This window comes from Falco peregrinus, chromosome 4 (assembly GCF_023634155.1).
Source record: "Falco peregrinus isolate bFalPer1 chromosome 4, bFalPer1.pri, whole genome shotgun sequence".
NCBI lineage: Eukaryota > Metazoa > Chordata > Aves > Falconiformes > Falconidae > Falco > Falco peregrinus.
In genome coordinates this window covers 39,890,796-39,913,606 of record NC_073724.1, presented here as the reverse complement: position 1 = coordinate 39,913,606, position 22,811 = coordinate 39,890,796, and the positions used below count along the sequence as shown (strand labels likewise).

Genomic DNA, 22,811 nt, shown 5'->3' with positions numbered 1-22,811 from the left:
GGATGTAACTGTTCTTTTAAATATCTGTGTTCCTGTGATAGTGTTGTGTTGTTAATGAACCTTGTGTCTTATTTCAGAGAGATTCCCCCTCTACATCCAGACAGTCCCCAGCTAATGGTCATAGCAGCACTAACAATTCTGTTTCGGTAAGATTTCCAGTTCCACACAGAGAAAGCGTGAAAGTTTTGTTGGTGCTCATCTGCCATTACTGTTCTACTTATTGTGTGGTCAGTGGAAAATTCTGTCCTGCTGATAGAACCAAGGTTATTACATATGTAACTCCCCGTTTTCTTTTTTTTAAGATTTTTTTCCAACATATCCTTATTAAAAGCCATATAGTGAATTAAATGTTAATAACTGTAATGTGACACTTCAGTCATTCATAACTCATTGTTAGCAGTTTCCTCAAAACTACGCAAAGGTTTAAAGTGAAAGTTTTATTTCCATCCTGAACTTTGGAAGCAGTGTTTGAAGAAAGAATAACTGTGCAGTTGGTATTTCAAGACATTTTAGACTCTTTTTAAGTTTTGTGTTTTGAGAGACCACTGGAACGTGTACTGGTTTCCGCTATCTGAGTTAACGAATTGGTGTGCCCTCTGCTGTTGTGGTACGTGCACATACTTTGTGGAATATGAGCCTTGCCTGGACATGAAAAGCGAAAGGAAGTGGCTTTAAACTGCACTACAAACCAAGCTATTATCATCACATCTTTAACACAAAGTACTTCAGTTTCAGATATATTCAGGTAGAAAGGCGGTGGTGATCTCCTGTTTTTCTAAAGTATATTAATGTTGCAATTTGTGTTGTTTATCATTTGTCATCGTTTGGACCAATGTAGTAACTACACATGCAAGTTCCTTCAGTAAGAGTGCTGCAGTATCATGAGTTCATGGGACTAGCTAAAAAAAAAAAATGCACACAACAAAAAAACCGAGTAACTACTTCTTTAACTATTAAAAAAATTACAACTTAGAAATCATTTGCCACAAGGTAAAGTGCTTATTAATTAATATAATGAAAAATAATTGTGTAAATGAAAAAATTAAAACTTTTGTGAATTAAATCGAATTTGTAATATGATGAGTAGTTATAATCTTAATCCTTGGCACAATTAATCATATTATACATCATTAATTTTTTTTTAATAGTCATAATAGCCATTCTTCTCTTAAAAACAGGACTAAATATTAAGTGGAAAAGGCATCACATAAAGAGCCTCTTTCACTTGACAGTGCTTTTGTGTTGAAGATGCTGAAGTTTTTATTAAAAAGCACATTCTCTATCTGCTTAAACTTTTTACCTGCTTTCTTCAGCTTGCTGCTAAACAGCCTGGGTTTGATTTTTCTTAAGAAAAAAATATTTCTAAACATGGGTCAACGCTTTATACTTTTGTCTGACTTACCATTTTACTGTAATGTAATATGAATCACTAACAGATGGTGTTGTGTACCCTTAAAAAGTAAAATGAAAATTTCTTCTCCTGGGTTGACTTTATTCTGCAGGACTTGCCATCGACAACACAACCAAAAGGACGACAGGTGAATAGATATCCTCCATGGGAGTTTTTGTAAACTTAGCTGCTAGTGAACATCCCTGCTTATCTTTTTCCCCCTCATATTCTGTATGTGCTGGACTAAAACATTTAAGCTTGGAAAATTTGTTCCATTTTTTTCATTTTTCTTTTTAACTCATTTGTTTGTGGCTAATTCAAAATAGCATTTTTTTTCATGTGTCCATATGTGTGAGAGTTACAAAGTCATTGTCAATTTAACTAGTTGTTGTTTTAGTTCAGAACGCATTAATAGAATTACTGTTGTGCAGTGACCTCTGCAGATTTTCATCTTAGAGGAAAGCTCAGACATGTATTTTAGCTGAAGTGGAGGCTAGTAGGGCAAGTGTCTAATATTCTACTCTAAAATGTTATACTGACAAAGATTCTAAAGCTTGAGTTGGTCTATAACTAATTATTAACATTAACAAAGCTCTTCAAAGAAAAAACATCAATGACAGTTTCTATTAAGGGTTGAGAAATCTGAAGATAGCCTCTTAAATTTTCAGTCCTAAGGCCCAGACTCAGTAACCTCCCTTAACTTTGTTACCTTGACCTGATGGTAGTACATGTCATCATCAACCAAAGAAAGGTCTTCCCTCTCCAGAGAATCCCAAGAAAGTCTCTAAGGGCTCCACAGAGGACTCCCTATGACTCTCCTTGCAATTTTAAGATTTCTTTTTTACTGCAGCCTCCAAATCAACACATACCATCAAGTGATTTGTGTCTCATCTTCAGTAACTGCTCCATTTATATGTAACCCCTTCAGAATGTGCCTCTGATTCTTTAGCAGTGGACTCAACCTCATTCTCTCCCAAGAGTTTTAATAACAACTCTTGCAATTCCATTCAAAAGAGTCAATTAACTCCATGATCTGTTGTCTTTGAAAATCTTTTTATACTGCTATCTGGTTAAGTTAGTTGGAACATCTGTTACAAGAATGGATTGCTCTCACTTTGTTTCCCATTTTTAAAGCTTATATATGTATGATTCTTTCAACTTTCTATTGTCTTCTGAAGTTCCCAGCTGCCTGAACATAATCCTGGAAAGGCTCCATGAAAGACCTTCCAAGCTGTTGTGTTTAGGTTTACATTTACCTCTCACAAGGTATTTTTCCCAGAAGAGACCCTTTGTTTAAGGCAATATTGGAATAATGGTGTTTCTCATACTCGCACCATTTAAAAACCCAGTTACCTGGTTTTTTCCAAGAGTCTTTTCCCATTGAACCAGCATATTTTTCTTGTAGCTTGTCATCTTCGAGGACAGTGAGGGCTTTGATAACAGATACATCGCTATCTGTAAGGAAGTCTGTAACCTTCCATGAACTGCCAATATTTGGTGGATGATGGCTCAAACTGGAGCAGGGACTTGAAAAGCAAGGAAGTTTCTAGATGGTAAAAATATGACCTACATTTCTAGACCTATATTAGATAAGGGTGAGGGGAAATAAGGCATTGGTTCAATGCTGATTACTTCATAGAAAGCCAATTACTAAATAAATTAAATCAATTTCAAAATATCCTATTTTTCAGGTGATTAAAATAGGTTTGGTTGCTTGTCTAAACTCACCCACTCAGTGCACAGCAGAACAAGGGTCAGATTTAGTATATTGAAAGTTGAGTTCGGTGTTGGTATTATCATCTGATCCTCTCACTTTAAACCAATAAAAATGCAGGTACAAGATAGTAGCAATTAGCCATTTTAAGTTAATTTATTCATATGTGGGGTTGCAGATTGGATTGCTATAGAAATGAACTTTTTAAAGTGCTGTTAATAGTCCTAACACTGCATAGTTACAGCTATTTTTGGAGCAGAATTTGAGCAAAGTTGAAAACTGTTGCAGTTTAAGTGAAAGATATTCCTTTGCAATGTAAATTATTTTTTTTAAATCTAGTTGATTTTTAGTAAGAAAATCAGAGTAGAGTATACATGGCTTTTTGAAATGCTATAGGGTAATGTTTGAAGTTCATCAACTGTAGAAATTACCCATCTTGGACATACTTAATTCCGATTTTAAGATCCTTGGGTGCATCAGGGCTCTAATTAGTAACCAAAATTGGAGATCACTTTTATTTTTATTTTTTAGGGTTGAGACCTTCTTTCTGCTAATGTTTCTTAGAGGATAACTTACTCAAGTCATTAGTTTTAATTTATATGGGAGTAGATTTTTACTGAAAAAACTATGCAGAGAATTGCCAGATTCCTCTCAAGTAACTCTATGTAATAGGTGCAACACAGGACTTCCTATTTAGTCCTAAAACAAGGTACAAAATTTCAGTCTAAATACTAAAGATCATTAATGTAACCTAAGTCCTTCATACTGTCCAATAACATTTCCTGCCATACAAATTTTTAAAACAATTCATAGGACTTCAGTTGGAAAATACAGTACAGTTCAAGCTGTAACGTACTGGTTTATAGTCTGTAATGATTCATGATATTTAATATTGATTTGTGGGACTCTTATCAGTTTATTATGTGTTCATTTTTGCTGTTCAGGTTTTAAAGTAGGTAGAAGACATGAGCTTTCAAAATAACATCATACAGCTTCACTGTTTGCTGGGGTGGGGAGTTCTGTTTCATTTTCAACTATCATGCTTTTGCCATTCTGTTTCGTCCTTTGTTTGTTGCAAATAGTATGTGTAGCTACATGCACAGATCAAATTTTCACGTGGTACTCTTAATACTGTACCAGTAATAACATCACAGTGTCTTTTATAAACTTTTTTATAGATATATGTAAGAGCACAATTTGAATATGATCCAGCGAAGGATGACCTCATTCCTTGCAAAGAAGCTGGCATCAGATTCCGAGTTGGTGATATTATCCAAATCATTAGCAAAGATGATCACAACTGGTGGCAGGGTAAACTTGAGAACTCCAAAAACGGTACTGCAGGTCTTATTCCTTCTCCTGAACTTCAAGAATGGTATGACTTGAATTTTCTATAAAAATTAATTTAGCTTTGCTTTTATTTCCGTCTTTCATGCTTTTCTTTGTTGTATAGCTAGTTTTTATATAATTTTTTCTTTTTACAAAAAAAAAAAGTCTATAGATTGCCTCAGTTTGTGGCACTGATTTTTTTTTCATATATGCGTAGTAGTAAGGGTTGCATGCAATATTGTATGTGTGGTTACATTAGAAAAATAAACACCTGTGTTAGTAAACATCGTGCTTTCTGATATACTACAGGAAACTATGACTGAAGGTTACGTACAAATTGTTTATGTAAGGGGGTCAAATTAATTTGTCTTTTAGGTTCTAAACAGTGTTATCATCAGTACCGCTTATATGCCAAGACACAAAGCACAAAGATCATTGATAGGTTTTGAATGAAAGCCAAAAAGTAGAAAGAAATCACAGTGCAAAGATTCCCGAATGACAGATTCAATGAGCAGCAGTGGCAATGAGTACCACAAAAGCAATGCAGAACCTTTAAACAACCTCTTGCAGAAGCTGTTTAGTAAATATTTCAAATGTATCAGCACAAGCTCTGGCAAGCAGGTCCTGGGCCATTACAGTTATGGCCATAATGGAAGAAGGTTTATCAGTATACATAATCTAGCCCAAAATACTTCATACAAGATTTGTTATGTAAAAGAATTAGAGTGTTGGAAAGGGTTTAACAGCACCTGTGCCACCTGGACTAGCTAAAAGAGATTTTGCTAGAAGGCAGAGGTAGACAAGACATTTCATTCCATCTCAAGAGCTCTCTTGCAAGCCCTGATGTAAGGGAGACACTGGTATACATTGCAACAGGAACACTTGCAATACTTCATCCTAAAGATCGACCTCAAAACAGTTCCTCAACACAACACAACTTGCTCTGAAGTAATTTAGACTATAGTGGTCTTCCAGTCTAATCTGGTGCAAAGCAGCCTACAGCCGTTTTAGTAGCCACCCTTCCTCCCACGTTCACTTGATCTGGAGCTTTAGTGATCTACCACTAAGAAGATATTCTTTATTATCAAAATACCTCTGTATGTAAGTGCTTTTTTAAGACAATGTAAAAAAAAAAAAAAAAAAAGGGGTTTGCAAAGTTTTATCTGTACTTTTGTACTATTAAAAAGTCTTATTTTCCTAATTCATTCTGTGTGGCTTTTTAAAAATCATTGATCACAACAAAAAAAAAATTTTTCTCCTCCATATGCCAGGCGAGTTGCTTGTATTGCCATGGAGAAGACCAAACAGGAGCAACAGGCCAGCTGTACTTGGTTTGGAAAGAAAAAAAAGCAGTACAAAGACAAATATTTGGCAAAGCACAATGCAGGTATGAAAAAAAAATATGCAAGTATCTTTAACAGGTTAAATTTCTTACAATCTAAACCTTGCCATTAATTGTTCAGCTGGCACTGTTATATAAACCTAATGAGTTACTTAGGAAAATATAACCAAAATTCTGATTATGCCAACATTACTCTGCTTGTTCTTTGCTATTTAAACATATAGCTTATTCAGTGAAAGGCAAGCTGCAACAAAGTAAAAGCATTGTGATATATCCTAATATAGGCTTACATTGTTTTGGGGTTTATATTTAAAGGACCACTAGATACTAGAATCAGGATATGAATTTTGCAATCTATATAACTGTACTGTGCTCTACAGAAGACTTCTCAGTAGCATCCTTGTTAATACGTGTTTATAGTTATAGCTTATATATGTAAAAACATCAGGAAAGGGCATTTTTCTTGAAGTGCTAATCAGCTGGAAGTGGAATAAGAGCCATGACATAGTCAGTGTGTTACTTACAGTTACCCAAAATAGAACAAACTGTGGAAGTTTTTCCTCCTTGAGGTGATCTCTGCTTGAATCCTAAGTTTTGGGTTTCTATTTAGACTGCTGAAAAATTAAATCGTTTTAGGTAGAAGTGTGAAGTAAAACATCCTTGCTGAGCAAAATTCATTAGTTTTAGTAGTAAAGAAGGAAGACGCATTCATTCATGAACGGAATTTAGTTCATTTCTCCTTTTAATATAAAATACTTAATGTGTTGAAACTGTTTCTATTGCTTTTGTGTTGATATCACATACCATGATGATAAATATGTTGTGGTCTCTTGAGAGGCTTGCAGAGATTTTTATTAGAATTAAAAGATATATTTGTCCAAACAGTGTAATGAAAATATTTTATATATTGCATTAATTTCTGGGGTTTTTTCAGTTGCATTCTTGAATGCACCAATGAAACAATATAAATCTGTATTTTCACATTTCTCTTTACCTGTGCAATCTGTGTGCGGTATCAGAGCTCATAATATATCAGTACTTCAGAATTTATGTTTCCTTTGAAGTCATTTGAAAATAAGTTCCAGGAAAGTCAAAGAACAGTAACTGTCATTTGTACTCCTTAATTCCGCATCGCATTTAAGATGTTCACAGTTAAATATATAATTACTCGTTACCCTGAAAACCCTTATAAGTAGAGACTGAAAGCTTTGTTTCCTTCCTTTTGCTGGTTTAACATTCTGGGGGTTTTAATGTTTCCACTTCGTTGCAGTAGCACTAAACCATGTTTTACTAATTATGAACTTAATGAGAATAAACTGGATTTTATGACTATTACTAATTATGACCTTATGAGAATAAACTGGATTGTATGACACAAAGTCTTTGATGATACTGGGTTTAAAGTATTACCAGTTGCACATAGCATACATTCCCAATGCATCGCTACTCCCTTCACTTGTGGCAGCATAACTTTGCGTGGCCACACTGTTAATGGTATTAACTGAAGAGCAACCCAACAAAAAGCATAGATTCTTTTTCTTTAGGGCAGATAATTTTTTTAATGCAGCCCACAGTGCAACTGCATAGTTAATAATGTCAGTGTGACTAAGCACAGCATGCTACTAAGAACAGGTGAAGGAAAAAAGGATGGCTAGGGAAGGAGAAGGAGCAGGTGATACTTGAGGAGCAAAACTAGCTCAAAGATTTTTTGTATCAATTACATCCCTGAAAGGAAGGTAATCTAGACTTTTCTGTCTTGATAGAGTGGGGACATTTTGGAGAAGGCAAACTGTGACACTTTGAATCACAGTTTGCCCACCTTAGTGCTTGCCACTGTCAGTGCTGTTAGTCACTTTACATTGGCGCACAGTGTTTGCCAAAAATTAGAAACATGAGCATTAAACGTTATCATAATGACCATAAAAGAAACTGTTATTTTCAGAATACCATCTGACACTTCCCCTTTCCCTTAAGAAGTCAAAAAGTTTATGAAAGCGCAGATTGGAATCAAGGTTTCTCTTAGTTTATTGATGTTTTTTGATCTTGGCATCCTTGCAGTATTAAAGGTGATGCCAGTAATATTCCAGGGAATTCTGCCAAATGTAATATATAAAGAGGTTCACTGAAATGCTGTGGTACTCACATGAATTTAAGTTTAACTAAGGTGGTACTGAATTTATTTTCTCTGCACTACTCTGTCATGTCTGGTATTGTTAGTCAAATATGGCAGGACTGGCTTTTGCAAACTTTCAGTGTCTACCTGTCTCAGAATAAAAACCAGATGTTTTCTTCTGGTGGATCCAAAATAAACATAATTAATTTGGAACTGAGAAGTCTAATCCAGATGTCAAAATGTTGCTCTTGCAAAGAAAGTGGAGTTTATTTCTCTCATATCTTAGCATAAAATTCAATAAATCATTTAGCAGTATGTAATCTATTTGGACTTCCCTGTTATTTTTGTCTTAGGGATGAGTCTGAACTGGGGTGCTGAGAAATGACCTAGTAAAATACTTCATGGTCAGCTAAGATTTATGTGGCTAGCTGGTGATTTGAGAGCTAAGATTTTGGTGTGCTCTATTGGGATATTACTGGAACTAGAAAAGAAATTATTCTGCAAATCAGACATAGTTTGTGAAGTAAAGAGGAGAATATTTCAGGTACTTTTTATATTTAAAAACAAATATATTCTCCTTTACAAGAGAAATATAATCCCATTTTTCTTTCCTCCATACTTGATATTAGAGTACTGCGTCCTTCAAGAGACAATTTCACAATCATATATACATCTTATCATTGTAAAGTCAGTTTTAAACCAAAGCCCACGGAAAAAATTAGATGTTTTTCATTATTAGGTTCACTGGCATTTTTATAAATGCTATAGAGATATACTGATATCTAGATATATTATTTATTTTACTGGAATGTTATTGCAGGACTTCATAAAAGAACACTCTTTAGAACATACTAGACCTATGCTTCATATTATGCATAATGTAGAAAATTGCCAAGCTTTTATAAAATACGTTTATCATTTCTTAATGTGATTTATTTGCCTTGTGTTTAGACTATTGCATGGTAAAGTTTATTTTGTGCATATACTTTTTATTTTACTAATATATTACAAGCCATATCTCAATGACCCCTGTACATTTTTCATGCTGTCTTACTCCCAATGGCCTCTGTGCATGTAAGTAACCTGTCAAGTGACAATGCCTCTTTATTTGCTTCTTACTGTTTCCTTTCAAGACCTCCTTTTCTTTATTAGCTAGTAACACAGAAGCATTGAAGTTTAGTCTTTAAATGTGCCCTGTATTCCTCATATCTTGTGTATATTAAAAAAATTAATCATTTTTCTTTCACATTTGAAAACCCTACAATCATTAGTTAAATCCATGTAGACTGAGACACATCTTCTCCATGCTGCTAGTTTGTGATGAAGGCATTAATATGTATCATTTATGTTGTTTGTTCCTGTTGTTTGTATCTAACATAATGTGGTTTTGTTCAAGAAAAAAATAAGGGATTGATTTTTTTATTATTATGATTTTTTAATGGGAAAATGCAGGCCTAGATAGTTAGAATGGTGAAACTGTTTAACATATTGTAGATCTTTAACCCTTTCTAATATGAAGTGAATTATTAATTAGTTTAAATAGTGTGAAGGTGCAAAAAGGACAGTAGTAAGAATTCCGTGTCTGTGGAATGGGAGAAAAATATGACAGAATTCTTGCTTGTAGTATTTGGGGAAAGGCTGAAAGAGATTCTTTAGGATAAAATTCAAAATGCTTTAAATGGACTAAGAAGTTTTCACTTTTGTATCTTTTAAAGAGTTGAGTATGGCAATTGAGACATTTGTAGTGTGACCAAATTGAAGTAGCTGTACTTTTTCTTTAGGGTAAAAAGACTGCTGAATTGAAAAATTTGCCCTATTAAAAAAAACACATTAAGTTAAATCTTCTGCTGCTTTAACTGGGACTTAATTACAAAGAGCATTTGCTTTTTGGTAGGCTTCACAGTCTTAATGCTGATCTTGGTGGTTGGGGACTTGTGGAGCAAACAAACTAAAGCTCCCACCACTGCCTACTTTCAGAAGAGGTTTTGGATAGGGGGAGAGGGATATATTTGGACTCATCTTAAAAGATGGATGGGATATAGTTGAGGTGAATACACCAGCATAGGACTTGGGAACACTCAAAGATCTCATACTTTAAATGCAGTCTCTCCTCCCTTCTTTTTATAGCATGCATAAATACAGGACTGAAAACTCTTGCTAGTTGTGCTGCTCACAATTGCTGATTGCTGTAATCTTTATAAATATAATTAACTGCCTCCTGGCTTCTTTTTTTATTAAAATTCTGCAAGAATTACCAGAGGTGTTGTGTTATTGGGCACAGGAGGAATAAGCTGTTTTTAATGAACAAAACTTGATTTGTCAATCATTGTATACCTTGGCAATTGACAATAGATTGATAGGCATGAAGGAATTCATCCAGTTTCAATTGCAGTTGAAATTATTTCTGAAATAATACTTTTACATTTTTTCGCTAAATATGGTGGAGGTTCTTTTATGTAATGCCATCACTTTTCATTAGAATTCTTCATTCTGTCACAAGATTTAAAAGCATGTCAATTTAACTAGCACGTGTGTTTAAAGAGAACTCTAATTACAATTAATATGGTGGTAGCTTTGAAGAATAAATACCACAAGCTATTAACACTTTTCTGTACATTGCTCTTAGATCTTGTTAAAACATGATTATGAAAGCAGCCCTATCTTTAGTGTAAATAGATGTTCTCATATTGTGTTCATGTTGGTCACTGTCTACAGATTTTTCTTTAATATTGCTATTTTTTAGGAATGCAAACATGAATGGCATGCCATTTTAGCTAATTTTTGTGGTCTGCTGAACAGTGCATGAAAGGACATGCAAACTTTCCTAAGTAGCTTTATTATTGCTTTTTTTAACATTTTTTAAATGAACACTTTTGTTAAAGTTGCATAATGAAATTAGTTTTATTTTCCATAGCATATTACTTTGTATTATAAATCTAAAACTTGCTAGAATTGTAATTTGTAGCACAATTAATTATCACCCTTAATGTGCCTTTTTTCTTATCCCCGTTGGGGTTTCTTTTGTGTTTTAGTGTTTGATCAATTAGATCTCGTCACATATGAAGAAGTAGTAAAACTGCCAGCATTCAAAAGGAAAACACTAGTCTTACTAGGTAATTTTGAGTTATTATTCTGAACATTACAGCATAGTTTTGAATCTCTTTTAGTGGAAAATTTATAATTCATTTTTGTGTTGTGGATTAGGTGCCCACGGTGTTGGAAGAAGACACATAAAAAACACACTCATCACAAAACACCCGGACAGATTTGCTTACCCCATTCCTCGTAAGTAGCAACATTCAATGTGCTGCAAAATTGTTGGTGTCATCCTTGACAACACACCCATTGTACTGCTACATGTGTGCAGTTCTGCCGAGTTGAATCCTATCTTAAAGGTGGGGATTGTGATAGAACTGGGTATATTTATTCTTTTTTTTTTTCAGGCAGAAGGGTAGTAAGTAGCACCATTTTTACATTGAAAGTTTCTTAGTAGTCACAAAACTTCTTGTTAAGCATACTTCTTTCTACCCTAAATGTTTGTTACTTTAGAATGAAGGCTAAAACATTTTTCTTTTTTCTGTGCTAATTTTACATTTACAGTTCAGGTATGATTGGAACAGCCTTGACATTTAAAACTGTATAATTCCCATGAGAAAAAATATAAACTGGATTTAGAGGAAACCTTTAATGTGTACCTGATCTGAACGTTTTAAATTACTTTTCACAGCCTAGCCTTGAGGACTGGTGTACTAAAATAACTTCAAGTTTCCAGAGATGACAATAAGAAAAAGAGAACGCAGTTAACTTCACTGCTTGCAAGTGGGTTGTTATGAAGAGCACAGGGCTGTTTTCCCTTCATGATAATCTCCATCACTACCATGGCAGGAATTGCATATCCTACTACATGATCTATTGGAGATGCACCCTCTTTCCTCAAGCTAGGCATTCTGAAACAAGAGCATCCATCAGCTAACTGTGTCTACTCATATTTCAGGCTGACCCAGAAACACAATATGGGGGTCAGAAGTTACACTGATGACCATTATGTATTAATTTAAATCTCTTTATACATTGTTAGTGCTTTACTTTAAAATTAGACTTAGGTGGTTTTCTATCTATAAGGAGTTGTTGCTAAAAAGTATTATTTTTAAGGACTTACCTGTAAATCTGTTTGGAAGGGGAAAAGGGTTAGTTGGCTGCTGCTTTGTTTCCCAGGCTTGCTGACTAAGGAGTTAGACAAAGGCCAGTACCAGCAGAAGGAAAACAGAAAGACCTGGCCCTTTTGAAAGCATGGGCCACTAAATCATCACCCCAGCAGCAATGTGAAGCTGCACTGTTTGCCACACTGCTGTTTATATCTATAGACTAAAATCCTGGATTAGACATTTTAAAAGTGCAGTGTCAGTAGTGTGTGATATACATTGTACCTACGTTACTCAATTCAGACATGATTATATCAGGGGGAGTAGTAACCCAGCAAATACATTCTCCATTACAAAGAACTGAAACAAAGAGTAATAAATGTTTTGCAGGGTGCTTTTCACTAAGCCTCTTTCAAGTGCTAACTATATTGATTGCTGTGAGGAGGTAGAAGCTGAACTAGTTGTTTTGTCTTCAAATACTGATTAAAATGGACTCACCTATACCATGCCAACCACACCTTACATTGCTTCCTGTAGATCCCTGCTCTGTGGAAGCACTGAAATTGCTTCACTGATAATATAAGGCTAAAAAGTCTAGACTGCAAATCAGGATGAAATTCAGGTGCTTAAGCATCAGTACGATGTCCAGATGCCTCTTTTAGACATCACCTGACCTCCAGCCCCACTCCAGAATAGCAATGGTCTCTTTAAATCCTGTGTTATATCCAGTAGTTCTATATGGATGCTTCAGATTGAAGGCATTTAGGGCATTTAAATTAGCACTTTATACTGGTGTTTAGAGACCCCCATTACTTTCTTATGTTAGTGTTATAAACAGATCATATAAAATCTATCACATACACTTCAAGTATTATGGGAACCTGATCTGTCTTTCAGCTGACTCTAGGTAATTAAATCTATTCTCTCCAACTCTCAGGGATGTTTGTTTCTGCATTCTTTCACAAAACCGTGGTAGGAGTAGGTAGCTTTTGAGATAGGCCTTGTGTTGGATGTGGACTTTTGGGGAATGCTTTATGAAGAAATTATCTTCCTGCTGAAAACCTGATCATAAAGTTCCTGTCACACACAGTGGTGGTTAATTAAAAGGATTAGTAGGCCATGCATCTTTTACCACTGCAGAAGCAATGTATTTGAAAAATATGTTATTGCTAATTAGTTTTCATCAATCTTGACCACAAGTAATCAGGTCCTCACCCACTTTTTAAACTTAGAAGCAGAAAACCTCATAGGAATTTAAGTAAAAATAGGAAAATACAGAAATTTTTTACAAAAGAAGAGAATTTTGGGGAACTCTAAAAGTATGTAAGTTCAGTAGGCCTAGGGCATCAGTGAGTAGCATAGTGATATTATATGGTTTATATAATCCATTGTTCTTGAATTCCTTAAAATAATAACTATGATCTATAATATTTATATAGAACTTTTCATCTTTGAAATATGCTAATTAATCCTCAGAAGATTGCTAATTAATCCTCAGAACAGTAATAGGTATAATTAAAAATAGAAGATGAGTTCAATTTTTTGATACTTTCTTTGAAGTTATGATAGGGTTGTTGGAAGATACGGAATCAGATTGGGAAGAGATGTGTTTCAGATATGTCACCAACATAAATATGATAGTGGAAAAATATGAGAGTAAATCAATTTGTGAGGGGATATTAGAAGAGAGAGAAGCAAGTGGATATCAGCATGCCTGTGGGGAAAAGAGGAACAGATGGCATACAGAATCACAGAATGGTTGAGATCCCTACCTCTGGAGATCATCTCGTCCAACCCTCCTGCTCAAGCAGGGCCACCCACAGCCAGTTTGCCCAGGACCATGTCCATGTGGCTTTTGAGTATCTCCAAGGATGGAGACCCCACCACCTGTCTGAGCAGTCTATTCCAGTGCTTAGTTATCCTCACAGTGAACAAGTTTCCTTGCATTCAGACGGAAGCTCCCATGTTTCAGTGTGTGCCCGTTACCTCTTGTCCTGTCATTGAGTATCACCGATAAGAGACTGGTTCCTTCTTTACACCTTCACTGTAGATATTTTTACTCATTGATGAGATCCCCCCGAGTCTTGTCTTCTCCAGGCTAAACAGTGTCAGATCTTCCCGCCTTTCCTCATAGGAGAGATGCTTCAGTTCCTTAGTGCCCCTTCACTGGACTCTATCCAGTATATCCATGTCTCTCTTGTACCGAGGAGCCCAGAACTGGGCACAGCACTCCAGGTGTGGCCTCACCAGTGCTGAATAGAGGGAAAAATCACTTCATTCCACCTGCTGCCAATACTTTTGTCTAATGCAGCCCAGGATACTTTAGGCCTTCTTTAACCACAAGGGCACATTGCTGGCTCGTGTTCAACTGAGTGTTAACCAGGGCCCTCCACAAGACCTTTTCTGGAGACTTGCTTCCCAACTGGTCAGCCCCCAGCATGTACTTGTGCATGGGGTTGTTCCTCCCCAGGCGTAGTACTTGGCACTTCCCCTTGCTGAATTTCATGAGGTTCCTGTCAACCTGTTTCTCCAGCCTGTCAAGGTCCGTCCGGACGTGGCAGCATGACCCTCGGGTGTATTGGCCACTCCTCCCAGTTGTGTATCATTGGCATCCTTGCTCAGTGTACACTCTGCCCCATCACCCAGATCACTAAGGAAGATGTTGAACAGGATTCGGCCCATTACTGGCCCCTGGGGTAGAATGGAGATGTTAACTGAATTGTTTAGAAACTCTAAAAACTGTAAGATCTGGCCTTTGCTGTTGAAAGCAGCTGATAGAGTCTCATAGTCTTGACCAGGTAAAGGTTATTTATGACCTTCAGTTCTTCCTCTGTTATGTTTTGATTTTTACCTTTTCCACATCCCTTCATCTCCACTTTTCCCAACATGCATCCCCCAGATTCCTGCTTTTCCCAGCCCCTGTCATTCTGCCTGCCTCAAGCTTGTGCTTCATTGTTCTGTATGTTATTTGACAGGTCGTCATTCAGTCAATAAGTATTGATAAACCAAACAAAAAGCCACATATAAGTTTAATATTGCTTTTGTACTAAAAGTGTTTTGTATTTTGTATTTTTAGACACAACCCGACCTCCAAAGAAAGATGAAGAAAATGGGAAAAATTACTACTTTGTATCTCATGACCAAATGATGCAGGATATATCAAACAATGAATATTTGGAATATGGCAGCCATGAGGATGCAATGTATGGGACAAAACTGGAAACAATACGAAAGATCCATGAGCAGGGACTAATTGCAATACTTGATGTAGAGCCTCAGGTAACTAATTAGACGTAGAGGAACTCATCACAAATTGTTCAACCTTATTTTATTGAGATATATTTATTTTTATTGATTGCACACTAGATAAGTAATGCATACAGTAATGTGGAACAAAACTCCCTGGAACACCAAGGTATCAGTCTGTAAAGTGGAATTCTAATAATCATCTTGTTAGAAGAAATAGAGCAAAAACAAATTCATCATTTAGTTTGGTATGCAACCACTGTAGCTTGAAAAATCTACTTTCCATGAAACGTTTTACTGTATTAGCTTCATGTCCAGTGAAATGTATCAAAACAAGTTATTTTCATTGCCTGCCAGGAGTAATGTTTCGCTATTTTCAAAAATTTTTCTTTGCTGCTATATTAGAGTGTAATCTTGCTCCTAACAGACTCTTGGCTCCATAACACTATTGAGCATGGTCAGAAGCTTTTGGGGTCAATCACCGATATTGATCCTATTTGCACAATGACCAGATCAGTGTTGTTACTTTATAAACTCCTTTCTGTGTTGCGGTGTCACACTTTACAGAGGAGGGCAGGAAGGAAAAAATTATAGTTTGTTCATCCATTATATTAAATCTTCAGTGGAAAACTCAATACATTTCCTTTGAAACATCCATGTAGTCATGACTTCCAGTTCACAGGGATGTGTTTTGGTAAGTGGAACAACATGAATATGGGCAAACATGATGTTTATATTATTCTAGCGGATTTAAGGAAATGGGAGGAAACAGTGTTATCTGTTTAAATTTGCTGCCATCTTTCTTCTTTGTGAATGGATTCAAGAAGTTCAAATTCTTTCAGAATTTCATAACAGAAAAAAGATACCTGACTAAATTATTTAGGACAGTTCACATAGTATGCCAGTGTGATGCTGTTCTGAAAAATAAAAAAACACACTTAAAGGTTTCAGGGAGAGCAGTATTTATAGTTAGTTCAAATGGAAATGGAACAGCTGTTGAAAGCAAACTCGCTTGATAAACCTTTTCAACTTGCATTATTCAGAAGCATTACAATTCTCAGAAGCCATTTTAATCTTTACTGGAATATATTTACATTTCGTAACAGCCACCTTTGCTACAGTTCCTCCAGCACGTGTCTAGCGAACCTCTTTCTTAACCAGTACCCTTATGCATCCATCTCAGCTCAATAAGGACAGCCTGTTTGTGGACTTATTCCTAGTTATCTTATACCACTTGCCAGTTTTCCCTTGGGTACTCTTAGTTATGTGAGTTTTCTTGACTTTCACGTATCGGGTATATCTCTTATTTGGAGGAGGTTGGCAAAGATTATATATATAGGTGCGTTTGAAGCAGGGGAGATTAAAACCTCTTTAGCTTGGAATAAGAGTGGATTGTGGGTTGGTGTTTCTGGGGTTTTTTTCTTAATAAAAAACTTCGGAGAAGACAGGAAGCGGAAGGAGCAAAAAAAGACTGACCTTTAATAGTCTTGCTTTATCTTGTCTATCCATTTGAGTTCAGCTGAGGTGTGTTTACTTGATGTTCTGCAATTCAGTCGAGCTGGAATCTGTACCAAAGTTTCACGTATGGCAGTTCTGTGTGTTACTCAGTAAATTATGACTAAGTCAACTTTTTAATGAAAACTCTTTTCTTTTGCATAGACTTGGTTCAGGGGATTGGTGCTGCATGTACTGAATTAGTGTTACGCTCACTTTACGAACACTTCACTGTGCTTACTTTTTAAAAACTTTGAACCCCTCACATCACATTTTCATTTGTTTCAGAAAATAGTAATAAAAAAACGTTAGTAGGTAGAAAAAGTCAGACAAAAATGATACTCTAATCAACATTTATTCTAAAATACAGTTGGCTCCTTCCCCTGTTTATGGCATGACTGATTTTTTTACCTGGTGTTAATCATTCAGTTTAAATGCAGACAGAATTCTGCACTCTGAGAATGTATGGGAAGAGCCTCTCTGAAGATGCTAAAGCTTTCATTGTCATGAAAACTCACTTTAATTAAGGATAGATATACAGTTTGACCACCAAAAATGTAAAATAATGCAAAAAGTGAAGTGTCTGTATTACTAAGGTCTTGACTCCAGATCAGTTAAAAACAAATACCAGTGGTGGCAAATCTTGATTTTGTATCTTTTGCTTGTGTGACTTACCTTATTTCACGTTGATTGTTGGGAGATTCTTCTAAAGTATCTGATTTTTTTTCACCTAGGCATTGAAGGTCCTGAGAACTGCAGAGTTTGCTCCTTTTGTTGTTTTTATTGCTGCACCTACTATTACCCCAGGCATTAATGAGGTATGACGTGTTGCAATCTAATGTCTTATCAGACACAGCATTAAGGATGAGATTCAGATATGCAGATAAGACTCTTTAATTGTTTCTTTGTAAATGGAGAGGCAGAAAGACAGTTGTATGGTAGCATTAAGTTGATCGAGATGTATTAATTGGTTATTAACTGATTTTTTCTAATTGAAACTATGAACTACAAGTTGGAGGATCCATATGATATATTCTAAAAATACATCTTTTGTTTCGTTCCCTATTTCCAAACCCTCAGCAGATCATTAGCACAATTACTCAATTACAAGTTGCAATGCTAGCACTAGGTTACAGCTAGCCTGAACTGAAGAAATGGGTGTGTGTGACTGTGCGGTCATTCCACCTTTATCTTTAGTATTTTTTCTATACAGCAAATTATATCAGAAATAGACCCATTAATTTCAAAGACTGTTCTCTAAGAATTTGGAGCTTTGGCTAAGTGGGTAATTGCTTGTGGAATAATGTTAAGTGTTCATGCAGGTCTACATTCTGAATTTCCTACTTAGTTTTTATAGAGTATCTGCTCTGCAGATTGCTACTGATTTCAAAGATGGTATCAAGCAATTCTGGATTTAGCTCACAACAGGGCAGACAGTATTTATACACTTTATCTGCTCAGCCTTTTTGAAACCATATTAAGGTATTTAATCAATTGGATTTGACCATGAATCTGTTCCAAATCTCCTAGATGCCTCCTTGGTCACGCAAAAATAGTCAGAAGCCCTGTCTCTACAGCCTGTTTCTATAGAAATGTAATTACAGTATCAAAAGTATGAAACTATGATATTACTGCAGAGGCTTGCAGGAAAATAAGGAACAAGACAAACATATGTAAATGCAAATACCCTGAATGATTATGGAAATAGCAAGTGAAGACTGAAACTTACTGGCCTTGAGCTGCAGTTATACTGGCAGCAGAGGCATTCTACTAGTTCGCTGTTGCTGAAGGGAGCGATTAACTTGCTTCTGGGACATGTACTGCCAGTCTGCACTCACTATGGCACTTACCAGATCTTTTAATAAGCTACTTTAGCTCTAAATTGGATTTTTGTCAGTTTTCAAGCAGCTCACATAGGCTCTGACAAGCACCAATGCCAACCAGAACAAGTAGTGAAACCATATAGCCAGGAAGAGAGATGGGATGGAGAGGAAGTATCTTTTAGATCTTTTAAGTTTCACAGCAGTAAGTGATGTCATTTCACTGTGTCTTATGGACCCATACCCTAACTGGTAAACGTCACAAGCGTACAGACGAAGATCTCTCAGAGCATCACAATTTACAGTGTTAGTGAAGTGACAGTTTGTCTAACTGCTGGTGTTGGCATACGCTGTAAATCAGTACGATCTTGAGGAAAATGCTAGTGTTTTGTATTCTATACTGAATTTGCCTTTGTGCAGGCAAATGGGATGGCATCACTTAAAAATAATTAGAATCATTCTTAGGATGTGGCAAGCAAGCATTGTGCTTGCAGCAGCACTCAGGCAGCCAAGTACCCTGTGTAATTATGTAATTGCCTGGGTTTGTTGCCTCCATACCTGTGTCTCAGCTCCCAAATAGTCTTCCTTGGCCTCACTCATCTGCCAGTGGTATTTAACTTTTAATCTTCCAGCTGTAGGCTATAATGCAGAGACATCTGGGACAGTTCATATGAGGGAGAAAATGTTTTCCCGTGGTACGCTGGGATGAGGACAGAAATGTAGTTTTTATAGCAGCAGTGGGGAAGTATTTGTTCATGCCAAAGAAATATTAGTAGAAGTACCATATTGTAAATACTTGCATTTGTGCTGTAAGACTATGTCTTTATTTTATGCTCTTGTGACTGAAGTCTCTGTGCATGGAGGGTTTCACTCAGGCACTTGATCACTGAACTTCACTTTTAAAGTGTGCTAATTTCTGAATCAATTAAACTTAAGGAAAGGGAGGGGCAGGAAATAGTAACAGCAACAGACCTTACTCGAATACAGGATCCTATTTTCAAAGGTTTATTGGGCTGCATGAAGGGAGATACACAAATCGTCTGTGTGTTAGCAACCTGCGAGGCAGCAAAGGGTGGAGTGTGTGTTTCATATTTCCCATTCATTCTTCCTTTTGAAAAAGTTCATTTGCGTAATGAATATCCCTTTCTGTTTATCCTCGTATCCTGCTTTTTTTATTTTACTTAACGCTTTTTGAGACACTTCTGTAAATGACTCTCCTTTTTTCCTCCCTTATGTTTTCTTAAATTTCATCTTTGCTTTTCTTTTCATTTTCCTGCATTCGTACTAATTGTACATAGCTGCCAAAATGGTGCAGAAAATTGCCTGTAAGTACCAGCTAGGGGCTGACAAGGTAGTCCTGGTTATTTCAGTAGTTCTAGAATGTAGATATGCTCGTTCCCGTTCAACATTACTTTCACCATTGGAATAAAAATTCAATGTAATAATGACTTCAGATATCTGCACCAAAATTATCTGCTAGTAAAAAGAAACTAGAGCGCAAAATTTCTACTCTTACAGCTGAACATCTGAACTTCGTGATAAAATCAGTGCAGAGGCCTGATCTTAAAAGTGTCTCTCTTGAGACACTTTAGCCTATTGTGGACCACACAAACTATCTCAATAATCGAGGACCACACAGCAAGAGTTAGGAGACAAAATATTACACGTTCCAACTGAGTATAGCAGTGCACTATGAGCAATTCCACAAAATGCAAAACCAATTTACATCATATAGGAAATCTCCCAGAGCATACCCACCTGTCTAATCACAAGGGAAACTTAAATCAGATTATTGCTGTGCTAAAACAGAGAGAGGAGAGAGCATATCAGGAAACGTGGGAGTAGTTCCTCTTTCCTCCAGCTGTTTTCCACCTCCCAATGCCCAGACAGCAGCAGAGGAGTTGACAGGCTCCACTTTTTTGATCTAGATCTTTATTGAGATGTGTAAATAGTCACTGAGCCAAATTCTTCTGGATTTTAGCTATGCTTCCTCCCTTCCTACAGCCAAACAATAAAAGGAATTTTTCTTCAGAAGTTTGCAGTCTGACAGCTGTTTAAACTGAGGAGAATTTCTGTCAGAGCAAAATTGTCAAAGGCCTGGATGGTGTGTATACATTGTTCACAGCCTTAGGAGGGAGTATTAGTAATTTTTTAGGCTGTGCTTTGACTGTCACAAGTGGCAGCTATTGTCTTTATCTACTTTAAAGCCAAAAAACCCAGCCTTCAGAGACCAAAAGTATCACTGGCAGCTGTTATGCACATGGGAGAGATTTCATGAGTAAAAGTCATGTTTCACTCCTTCCTGTCCCAGCTATGGTGGAGAAGGAGAGAAGATTAGGAAAGTGAACTGAATTCTAGTGATGGGAAAGAAAAAGTCTGTTCCCGTAGTGAACGCGCTGCAACTAGACCTGTGTAAAATGCATATTGCAGAGAGCTGAGGGAAGAAGGAAAGACAGATGTTCTGCTCCTAAATGTGAAATGACTGAAGTTGTGCCCATTCATTTGTCTGGCTGCGGGTACCTGAACATTTTGATAAATATCCTTTTTCTTGACCCTATTGAGAGCCCAACTGCTAGAGAGATCTTCGAGAATGAGCTGGGATGTTCACTATTCAAACTTTAATTAAGAAATCTTAGAGAAATGGAGAGGAACTTCCTACAGCAAAAATTTTGAGGAAGTGGGAATTTTGGTATTTAAGACTTATAGACACAGAAGAAACACTTGGCCAAGTCTGGCATGGTTTTGAATGTACAAATAGATACTCTTATCAGAAAAACAGGTGAAATCTGGTCAGTCAAGAACTGTAAGCTTTTTTCTTTTTGCAGAGCTTGAGAAGGTTTGAATGTATTTGAAAACTGCTCCAGTGGCCTGTCCCAGACTTATTACTGCCCCTAAAATTATATGATAGAAATAATGTTTTACATTTCCAACAGGCTATGAAATTAGATATTCCAAAATACAACCCACTTTGATCCCAGTAAAGTTGGCTTTAGGAGAAGCTAAGTCAGGAAAACATTAAAATTTAATGAATTTTTGAAACACTTAGTTTTGTGACATCTATGTGTACAAGGTAAATATTAGTATTCATACTTCTCTGCCTACCATTGTTTGTTTTAAGATGAGATAGATCTAAGGTTTTCAGATTTTTATTGTCAGTCACAGTAAGATAGATGCTTTACTGAGAAAAATTTATTCTTATACTTGTAGGTAAAGATGACACTTGGGAAATCTGAATAGCATTTAAAAAGCTAAATATGACTTAACAGTTCTAAGGCCTCACGGGGGTTTTTCAGGTACTATTAGCTTTGTGACATGAGATTAAAACTTTTAAAGGTGCGATATGATTTTGGTAAGACTGGCTGTAAATATAAAATTAACCTTTAGCTAGAGATGTTTAAATCACTGAAAATATTCTGCTTGGCAAGTATGAATTCTTTTCGTTTGTAGGTTAATTTAAGCAGAAAAGTTTATATCCTCTGCTGATATGAATTGATGTCTCTTTTGGAATCTATGAGAAGTTGACAGTTTACCTAACAAAGATTTTGGCTTAAAGACACTGGGCCATTTGAAATGCTCCACAAAAATATTTAATATTAGTATTGATCCATATTGCCCAATTTGTTAATAGCATAAATTAAATTTGCATGCACTGGTATTTTCTGTGGAAGTTCTAGATGCATAATGGTTCATACAAGGAGCATCCCTTGTGCAGAAGCACGTGAGGAATATTTGTCTAACTTTGAATGAAATTTGTAGTGATTATCAAGTGAAGGCGACATCCCCCCTTCATTTGAGGCTGCAGCTTCAGGGGAGAAGTAGAACTGTAACTTTGGTACAGAACTTCTCCAGAAGTGGCTGGTTTTGTTGCTACAGGGAAGGAGAACTGTCTCAGCACAGATTCTTCCCTACAGAGGACCTGAAAGCCACTGTTCTACAGCAACTTGTCACCATCATTACAAATACTTGGGAAGTTTAAACAGAAAAAAAGGGGAGGAAAGGAGTCTCTTACTAGCTGGGTAAAGGGGAGGAAAGGAGTCTCTTACTAGCTGGATAAAATTCTGTTCCCAGAATAATTTCCTGTGAAAACAGCTATCGGTACTGTGCCTGTATTTCCTGCAGCCTAAAACTCTTGTCATGATAAAGTGTATCCCAGTTGACTGATAATTAGGGTGACCCTATAGATAGATACTACAGAGCAGTAGGAGTCTATAGTGTTCATGT

The 22,811-nt window shown here is 36.3% G+C and overlaps 1 protein-coding gene across 23 annotated transcripts in view; it reads left to right on the top strand.

Moving 5' to 3' along the window:
• The window catches only part of CASK (calcium/calmodulin dependent serine protein kinase), a 226,172-nt gene that overhangs the window by 200,982 nt on the left and 2,379 nt on the right, over window positions 1-22,811 (top strand). For 3 of the 23 annotated variants that reach the window (XM_055803009.1, XM_055803007.1, XM_027782546.2), the window contains 9 exons: window positions 78-146; window positions 1,503-1,538; window positions 4,283-4,479; window positions 5,705-5,820; window positions 10,921-11,001; window positions 11,093-11,173; window positions 15,107-15,309; window positions 17,505-17,588; window positions 19,889-19,915. In XM_055803009.1, coding sequence (XP_055658984.1) covers window positions 78-146; window positions 1,503-1,538; window positions 4,283-4,479; window positions 5,705-5,820; window positions 10,921-11,001; window positions 11,093-11,173; window positions 15,107-15,309; window positions 17,505-17,588; window positions 19,889-19,915 — 894 coding nt within the window. The remainder of the gene's footprint in view (window positions 1-77; window positions 147-1,502; window positions 1,539-4,282; window positions 4,480-5,704; window positions 5,821-10,920; window positions 11,002-11,092; window positions 11,174-15,106; window positions 15,310-17,504; window positions 17,589-19,888; window positions 19,916-22,811) is intronic. The other 20 variants (XM_055803020.1, XM_055803017.1, XM_055803013.1 and 17 more) reach the window with 12 other exon arrangements.